This window comes from Arachis ipaensis, chromosome B09 (genome assembly GCF_000816755.2).
Source record: "Arachis ipaensis cultivar K30076 chromosome B09, Araip1.1, whole genome shotgun sequence".
Taxonomy (NCBI): domain Eukaryota; kingdom Viridiplantae; phylum Streptophyta; class Magnoliopsida; order Fabales; family Fabaceae; genus Arachis; species Arachis ipaensis.
This window is the reverse complement of record NC_029793.2, coordinates 144,485,371-144,494,643: the sequence shown is the minus strand read 5'-3', so window position 1 is coordinate 144,494,643 and position 9,273 is coordinate 144,485,371. Positions and strand designations below refer to the sequence as shown.

Sequence of the window (9,273 nt, the reverse complement as noted above, 5' to 3'; positions counted from 1 at the left end):
AAAATTTATTTATATATTTATTTATTTTTTTAATTTAACAAAATCACAAATTCAGTAAAATTCAAATTGCTTAAAATTGGATCGGATTATTTGAAAAAAAAAAATCATTCGATTTCAACCGAAACACAAACAAACTTAGTATTTAAATTTGATGAATTTTAGAGTCAAAATCAAGCCAAATCGCACAGAAAATTCCCGTATTACTTAGGGGTAAGCACCATCGGCATTATCCAAAGGCTCCGCCTAGATCCGGTGTGTTTGGGCTAAAATTGGCCCGGCTTGATATCAGGTCAGAGTGTCAGACCCAAAGGTTAAAATTGCTATCCGGTCTATTAATTCAACCGGGCTAGGGTCAAGGCTCAGTCAGCCGCCCTCATTCTAGCCTCCATCGTAGCTTCTCGGTTCTCATCGCCACAACTCCGCAGCATCCATCGCATCTTCTCAGCTTCGCAAAATTTTTATCAAGATCTCCAAACTAGCAGAAATTTGTAAATATGCAAGTATCACTTCTCTATTTTTTTTGGTACATGATGAAGTAATATATAGTATATAGTCTGGATGATATTTATTGTTGTTTTGGTTACCATTTAGGTTTTGATAAAGACTAATGAGAGGAGCACACCACAACTATTAGGGTTTTGGTAAATTCCAGATATGTCGACGGGCAAACCCAAAGACGGTGACTTTCAGATGGTTGCAGTGCCTGGAAGCTCAAAACCGCCGCTAGCGCCATCATCTTCGAATGCCTTAGTGGAATACACAACACCGGTGACTTTCAAGGAGGAAGAGGAGGACCTGGAAGTCAAGCTACGCCGTATTATCGATAACGTCCCCGTGCGTGTCAGCAACACCTCCGGTAGTTCTGCCGGTTCTGGCTCCGGTGACTTCCATCAGGTACGAATGCTGTTTTCTGCATTTATTTTTTGAAATAAAGAAATAAGAACTTCCCTTGTGGTTTAGTTGTTTGATTAATGGTATTAGTGTTTATCAATGACAAATGATGCCCTCATATTTGTAGTAGAACTTGCACTAAGAATCTAAGATTCTTGATTCAGGAGTAATCAATACAAACTGTTTGATTCAATCTATATGCACAAACAGTAATTACAAAAGGACATGAGTGGGAGTAGGAAATTTTAGTTTTGGTTTGTGGATAGGGCTGCAGTAAATGAATCATGCCCCATTTTGGATTGTAACAAGATGACAAAAGCAGCATGAAGGGATGCTGCAACTGTATCTTTTGTTTGCCTATTAGATCACTGCATTATTCAATTCTTATGGTAGTGATAAGGAGGATGGATGCATAACTGAAACTTCTCATGCATGAGGCTCAGAAGGAACCATAATGAGGAGGATAGGTGCATAGCTGAAACTCCACATGTATGAAGCTCAGAAGCATGGTAGGGCGCAGAAGTTCTATAAGTTGAACGTTTATGCAAGGAGGCGAGGATTACTGTTAGTTTGTACTTGCAGGGGTTAGAATGGAAGGGGAGGGCTTAAAGTGTTCTGTATCAATTTTTCATTGTGACTAATAATTTTTTGCATCGAAATAGCACTTTTAAGAATGTATAACACTCCTATACCAAAAAAACAATATACAACTCTCCTATTTGGATAATTAAATCTCAAAGCTCAGTTTGTAAAACATATTGTGAAGTTTCATATGGATGTTTGATGCAAACTGATTGGCAAAAATGTTGATCTTGATCATTGCATGTTTGTTAAGTGAAGGCTACTAGCTCATTTGATGGGTGTTCTTGATTTTTCAAATGCAAATGACTTTTGAATCTTTTGGTTTCGAGTGTCATTTTCTATTGCACAAACTTTGTTAGTGCTTTTTAGCTTGCTTCTGTAATTCGTTTTTAAGCGACATTGTTGATGATGCTGATACATCATTTCTTGCACCTGAGATCTTGTCCTTAATTATGTTTTGGGCATCTGTCATCTGTTCACTGATTTTCTTGTTTTTCTAGTGTGATTGGGCCTACATAATATTGTAACTTATGAGAATTTAGCTGTTCTCTTATTTGTTATGAATCAATAACTCAGAAGGTGATAAATAATTTGTTCTGGTTGTTTTTTAATACTCTTCAAATTCTGTTTGCAATAGTATCGGCAAATGCGGCGTAAGGAGCAAGATCGACTTGCTAGGATGGAGGTTGACTACCAGAAGAGGAAAGAGCTAACAGAATTTAAAATGAGAAGGGAGGAAAGGCTAAAAGCTGCAGAAGAACGGACGGCGAAGAAAAGAGCAAAGCGTCAAAAGAAGAAGCAAAGGAAAAAGGAGAAGAAGATGAAATTAAACAGCGGAGAAGAGCAGCCAGAGAAAGAAGATACTTCAGATGATGGAGACTCTGATAAAGATGAAGAGGCAGCACCTTAGATGAAGCTTTAGTTGTACTCAAACACTTGAAATTTGGTTCAAGCTAGGTGGATTTTGACTTGAGGCCGAATTGATTTGTGATGTTGCATGGGTTTCTTTGTAAGAAGATCATGTTGCTTTGAGATTGACTGATTTTCTACGTCAAGCTTCTTCCCCCAAAACTAAAATTAAATTAGAATTGTATGTTTTATATTGTATAAACTAGCACAAAATTTAAGATGAAGTTTCTCTCCTGAACGAACATCGTTGTTTCAAAGCTCTGTGGTTAAAAGAAGCGTGCCACTTACTTGTTACTGATGTGACTAAATCATGCGTAAATAAGTAAAACCTTTAAGCATAAGCAAGCTTTGATATGGAAAGTTAGACGAACCAACTTGTCATACAACATATACTGAAAATTAACCATTAAAACAGCTATTTGCATGGAGTTTATGTTAAAAAATAAAAACTTAAAATACAAAATGCATATTAGAGATATGTAAAAAATAATATAGACTGATTTGGTGACTATACATGATATTTTTAACATCGTTATGGGTTATTATTATTTTTTTTTTGCACCAGAGTATCCATCAGGCCGGAAGCCTAATGAGTTAAGGAACACAGACCTTCGTCTATCTGTGCCAACTTGCATTGGTACAAGCCTAATGAGTTAAGGAACACAGACCCTCGTCTATTTGTGCCAACCCTCGTCTATTTGTGCCAACTTGCATTGGTACATCGTTATGGGGTTTTTATTTATGAGAGTTGATAGGAAAAAAATAGTTTAGTTTTGGGCCATAATTGCTCGTGGTCCATCAGAGAGACATTTAGGAGAATAATGGACTGAAGAAAGCCCAAGTGAGGCCCATCTTATTAATGGGCAGGTGAAAACGGACTTTCGTATTTCAGTGTTTGGTATTGGAAGCACCGAAGCACAGGGAGAAAGGCATGCGTGGGATGAGCAAAAACGGAAAGAAGAAAGAGCCACCGTAACCGCAACTGTATCTGTTAGTAACGTCTGAGTCTCCGCTGGTTGTTATACTCGACAGTCGCGACGTGCCACCACTCACTCACTCACTCTCCGTACAACCTTCGCCAATGGGAGAAACCACGCCTCGCCAACGCATTTCCGTTCACCACGCCCTCGGCGCTGGCCCAGGTTCTCTCTCTCTCTCTCTCTCTTTCTCTCTCGCAATCTCTGATTTCGTCTTCTAAACAAATCCAATTCCGCAATGGATCCTTCACTTCTGTTGCTGATAGTCAGGAAAACGATCTGTTCCTATAGCTCTGTTCCGTAACGATGCGATTGATAGATTTCTCCGTAGAAAAAATTAGAAGCTGATTGGTTTGTATTTCATGTGTTTCGGTTTGTGATTTGAATTCGTGGCAGTTGCCGATGTGTTGCTTTGGAAGAATTGGTGTGGCGCAGGTGTTGTTCTGGCTTCGGCTACCGCTTTGTGGTACCTCTTCGAACGAGCTGGCTATAATTTCTTGTCATTCGTGGCCAATGTAATATTGCTTCTCGTCGTTATTCTCTTCTTGTGGGCCAAATCTGCTAGAGTTCTTAATAGGTATCACATTTCTATTTCAATTTTTACGCTGAATCGTATCTGCTAAAATATCATTTCTATTGTTAATTTATGATATTCATGACTAAAAGTGATTTATGCTCTATTTACTGTTCTAATAAAATGTCCACATGGATTAATTTTAACTTATAAGAGTGCAGTGTTCTGAAATTTTCAGAGACATATTGTGTAGGTCTCATTTTTCAGTATGCTTTTTGTTTCATCTGAAATTGATTCTATGATTCAGGCCTCTTCCTCCTCTACCTGATCTGGAGATTTCTGAGCAAACCATTGCCAAGGTTGCTGACATGCTTAAAATTTGGATAAATCATGCATTGTCCATTGCACATGACATAGCTATCGAGAGGAATTTGCTCCTTTGCCTACAGGTATGCGGCTATAGTTTTCTCTCATCTTTTTGTATTGCCAAATTCAATGTGTTTAATTTTGGGATCAGTACTTATCGCGATAGTTCTGTATGTGAACATGTTGAATCAGGTTGCCTGTGCATTGTGGGTAATATCTTTTATTGGTGGTCTGTTCAACTTCCTGACTTTAATCTATATTGGTAGGCTCTCTACTTCTTTAGCTTTTGTACACGGATATTATATTTTTTACATAGTTTGCCTGCATTAATTTGCTGCTGATATTTCAATAATTTTCTTGATAGGTGTTCTTCTAAGCTTGTCAGTTCCTGTTTTGTATGACAAGTTCCAGGACCGAATCGATACTAAGCTGTACATGATAAATGGAATTATTGAGCCACATTATAGAAGGATTTCAAGCAAGATTCCAAAACTGTCAAACAAAGAAAAGAAGGTGCAGTAGGTAAGCAACATGTACCTTCATTTTTCATATTTGAACCTGATAGTTGTTAAAAGAGCAAATATTGCGGTCTTATTTTTGTAAGCAATTTATCTATGTGATGAAATGTTTCAATTTTTGCTATACCAAGTACAAACGCAATCTTATGTTGCTTCTACTGGTAGTATATACGCATAATGCTAGTTTGGTGTATGTTGATCATTTCTGTCCTTTTGTCTTACATCTCTCTGTTTTAAGCAGATGACTGTTTTGATTAATCATTTTAACTGATTTAACAATCATAACTGAGTTTTATAAGCAATATGAATGAAGCATTATGTTAAAAACCTTAAAATGGTTTACCTGAATTTTTGGGTTAACTTCTTCAAGTTTGAAATTCAGGGTGCACATGGACAAGCGAAGTCAATTTAGGGGCGTATAAATGAGTGCTTAACATATGAAGTACTTGAGGTTTTTCTTTAGCTGGGATGTTCTCGCTGTTTTAGTTGATGGTTAGATGGTATGGTAATTCTTGAGACGCAAGATTGACAAATAGCTGCAGCGTAGGTAATATTCTCTTCCAATTTTATATGGTACCTACCCATTGGAAGATGCTTTCTTTGGATTTTTTTAGTTGGGTATGTTACCCTTGTTATGCTTCACTTTGGAATAGATTACTGGATCAGGAAGGGAAGAAAAATAGAAAGAAAACAAAGGACATGGGAGAATTTGCCTATCTATTTGTTTCTTCACGATTGTAAGATTGGTTTTGACCACGAAAAGATTTTGATTAGGTTGGTATTTCGTTATTTTGTCATTGCTCCCAGCAAGACGCATGTTTTGATTGGTAACGGTCGTTTCCTTCCTCGACCACGAAGTTTGGTTTCCTGTATAATTGTTGGTATATTTTAGACAAATGGTTTTCCACTTTTCCTTCGTTACGCAATACGTATGTAGTACATAATATTTAGATATTGAAATTTACAACCAAGTAAATCGTTAACCATAGTACAAACAAGTCTATTCAAATTCACGTTTATTATTGAGCAATATTGCACACTTCCTCCAAATTTTAGGTCCCCAAGAATTAGATAGAGCCTTATCGCCAGTACTAGCTACTAAGGCATGTTTATTTCTGTCATACAAATTATTATATAAACCCCAGACAGACCCACGAAGATTTATGCAGTATGCCTTTGTTTTGAAGATCTTTACCACTTATCAATAAAAATAGCAGCAAATAACACTAAATAATTTTATATATCCGTATTGGAACAAGTTCAACGGAAACCTTGTATATGAAGTAAAAGGACTGCTTCAGGATCAGCTATGTGAGAAGTGAAAAGCAGTTATTCTTCCTTCCTATACTGGTTTGGTTTGGATATTTTATTTTGCAATTTCTCCTCAAGGCTTTAATATATGCCAAGATCGACCAAATACCTTCATAAAACCCCATGTGAATACTTACTACTGAGCATGAACAGAAAAACGAATCCTGTAAAAATCTCGGATTATTTTTAAAAAGTGACAACTGCAAAAACTACGTCCAGAATCGACGCTAACAAGACAAACCTTGTTCCTCAAATAAACCTCTACATCCAGAGATAGGAGAAGCATGCTTATATTTTTTACGCACAAAAAAAAAATACAAATACCCAAGGATGGTACCGCAGGTCTAATGTACAATCATTTCTTACAAGTGTTAATTGGTGAGAAGCTTATTAGAAATATTGCTGGGATTTTACAAAACTTGGAACTACCAAATGCCTTATCAAGGCTGAGCATCGTCCATTAACAAAACAACTACTGCAAATGTGGGAACTCTTAAATTTTTTTCCCCTGTGCGTTTATCATACGGGAGTGATATTTATAGTTGACCATAATACTAATGTTGAGCACACCTTATGCAAACTTGGGAAATGGAGTTGCTTCTGACGGTGGTAATGTGACAGATCTCAACAACTCTAGTGAGAAAACTAGCCCAAGAAAATGAGAAAGAATGGTGTTGGCGGAAGCCTGTAAATCAAAGAAGGATAACAAACATTTCAATAACATTTACTCAGTCTCATAAGCTAAAGGTTTCTTTTAATTTCTTGATAATTCTCAAATAGCAGTGGCCATCAGATGTATCCAACTCAATATGAAGAAGTTGCTTGCAAAGAAAATTGGCATGGCTGATAATTTAGAATAAAAGGGAAAAATGCCAAAAATAAAAGAAAGAAATTTACTAACTGCAACGAAAATGCAGTTATGGAATATAATAAACCTACAGGCTACAGATACATGACAGTTAATAAGGTCCACTAAGACTTTCCAATTTTTCATTCACCACTAAGCAGCACACAGAAAGTTTCATACTGAGTGTTACAGATTTCTCAAGATAAGAAGTCGTTTGCAATTCATACACAGGCCCCCTACTATATTTTTATAATAGATAACTTCATAAGATGTTATTTATGCGACAAGAGATCTGTGGTTTCTGCTCTGAGTCCTATAATCCAAGTTCCACCAACCATAATCAATTCGTAAGTCCCACAAATTCTTAATGGGTTTGGGTTTGTCGTAAGAGTCAACAATTACATTTTGGGTTTTTTTTTTTTTTTAAGTTTAGAATAGCAAACCATGTTCAGAATGTGATTGTCTGTACTTAAAGAGATGGAATCCGAGTCTTAGCCGGGCATTATTCTTCATTTCTTTATATGCACAACTGTTTCTATCTGAATTACTAATGGAACATTTTTCTTTTCCTGGATGTTACACTAACAAAACTAGCCATTGGTTGTTGACATATTCTTCTCTCAAAACTTTCCAATTTCTTGGTATAACCTAGCTAAGACTCTCTGTCCTACATCAGACCAAAGATAATAAAAAAGGTTTCATCTACAGTAAGGAATCATAGTATGCTTTACCTGCACCAAAAATACATCCAAAGCAAGAACAGGGCTGTAGCCCGGAGATATTCCCTGATAATATGGGTTGGCAGAGGAAGTGAGAGCCTTTGCAACCAACAATCCAACAGTAGCTTGCATCCCAAGAATAGCAGCACCCATTCCCAAAAGGTTCACTACGATACCATTTTTCAAGCTTTTAATTACATCAGCACGAGGGGGAGCCTAAAACACCAGTGAAATTGTAAGCTACTATCAGTCATACACACATAAAAAAGATCCACATGAGATCAATAATGTTGATGTGGTTTTACAAAAACATCAAAGTCAGAGTCAATTATCTTGGTTTTTGATATCAGAATTATAAACAGAAAACGATTTCGCATTAAAACGATGAAGATGCTTGGGACAATCAGCATTTTCGTCTAACTGAGTAAGCTATTCTCAGAATTCAGAAATTATACACATTCGGAAGTGCATGAATCACATTAGAATTCAACATCATCTCAATCATTCATAATTCACACAATAAAAAATAACAATGATAATGCACCTTGGTTGGGTCGCTGGCAGTTCTTCTAAGCTTCTCAGAGAGCCGAATATAACCAAACGACCAAAACACAGAGATGAAAGCAGCCGCAATTCCACCGGCAGTTGCATAAAACGTAGCCGGCGACGTGACTTTTCCGGTGACAACAACTGAAAAGGAAAGTATAACTGCAGCCACCACGGTGCACACTAGCTGACCCCAAAACCCTAAGCTACCCAATCGCTTGAAGTACCTCGCAGTTTTCTCCAATCTCTTCGACACCTGCATAAGTGTTATCAACACGAAGCAACATTGCCTTGCCGTAAATGCATTTCGAATTGCATCAACTGAAACTACAATTTTAAAACCTAGAGATCGGAAGTCAACTCTACATTCGAATAATTTAGAGACACTGAGCTACGAAGCAGCTGGAAATTCTTCTGAAATTCAGAAATCTACATTCATTGGAACTTTAGAGAGAGAAATGCGGACGGCGATAAGAGAGAGAGAGAGAGAGTACCTGATCAAGTTTTGCTTTCTCTGATTCGTCGTTGGAGGGAGAATAAGCTTGAGAAACTTGAGAGGAAGCACTCACCACGATGAAGGGAAGCTTCCACGGACGGCGAGAAACCAAGGAACCGAACAAGGAAGACGAAGGTGCAAGTGAGGGAAGAGGCTTCAGAGAGAGTGAGGGAAGGAAATTCGCGCGGAGAATAGCTCGGGGAATCCGACAGGAGGAGATTGCGGAGGCTGAAAGCGGAACCGCGGCCGGCGCCACCGTGAACCCCCCGGAGTGTGTCGCCGGCGGAAGTAGCGTTTGCATTGCAGTTTGATTTCTGTAAAAGAAGAAGAGAATCTGTTTGGCTGCTCACTGGTCTTTCTCCGTCTTCTGCTTTCTCAGCTGCCAACAGTTTTAACTTTTGTAGCTCTGTCACCAAAAAAATAAAAATAGAGCTATTATTGGGCCTATTATTGGGCCCAAGACTGACGACTCAGTATTGATTGGGTTATTGGGCCTCCTTTACCACCAAGAATTAAAACTAGCCCAATATCCTTTCGTCCAAGAATACAAGATCCATGACCCAATAAAATAATTAAATAATTTATTAACGAATACAC

At 37.7% G+C, this 9,273-nt stretch overlaps 3 protein-coding genes across 4 annotated transcripts; 2 read left to right on the top strand and 1 right to left on the bottom strand.

The window, feature by feature from the left end:
- LOC107619165 (PRKR-interacting protein 1) lies at positions 165–2,624 on the top strand. 2 transcript variants are annotated; one of them, XM_016321405.2, is made up of 3 exons: positions 165–500; positions 592–894; positions 2,111–2,624. In XM_016321405.2, the coding sequence occupies exons 2-3, from the start codon at positions 655–657 to the stop codon at positions 2,381–2,383; spliced, it is 513 nt and encodes a 170-aa protein (XP_016176891.1). In that variant the 5' UTR covers positions 165–500; positions 592–654; the 3' UTR covers positions 2,384–2,624. The 2 variants fall into 2 exon arrangements, with proteins under 2 accessions (XP_016176891.1, XP_016176890.1); XM_016321404.2 differs by having other exon boundaries at positions 180–496.
- LOC107619387 (reticulon-like protein B11) lies at positions 3,247–5,546 on the top strand. The gene is given in 7 exon segments (XM_016321664.2): positions 3,247–3,524; positions 3,756–3,936; positions 4,181–4,322; positions 4,432–4,501; positions 4,604–4,708; positions 4,711–4,761; positions 5,140–5,546. Coding segments are annotated over 7 exon segments (654 nt in total). The 5' UTR covers positions 3,247–3,463; the 3' UTR covers positions 5,184–5,546.
- Positions 6,292–9,040, bottom strand: LOC107618805 (protein TIC 21, chloroplastic; the record flags this gene model as incomplete). Its single annotated transcript, XM_016320968.2, is given in 4 exon segments — positions 6,292–6,753; positions 7,647–7,850; positions 8,179–8,436; positions 8,675–9,040. Coding segments are annotated over 4 exon segments (879 nt in total). The 3' UTR covers positions 6,292–6,639.

Excerpts from the sequence above, each read along its gene's own strand:
- LOC107619165 (XM_016321405.2), top strand. The coding sequence starts at position 655 with ATGTCGACGGGCAAACCCAAAGACGGTGACTTTCAGATGGTTGCAGTG. Across the intron at positions 895-2,110 it reads GCTCCGGTGACTTCCATCAG|TATCGGCAAATGCGGCGTAA; the intron begins GTACGAATGCTG and ends TGTTTGCAATAG.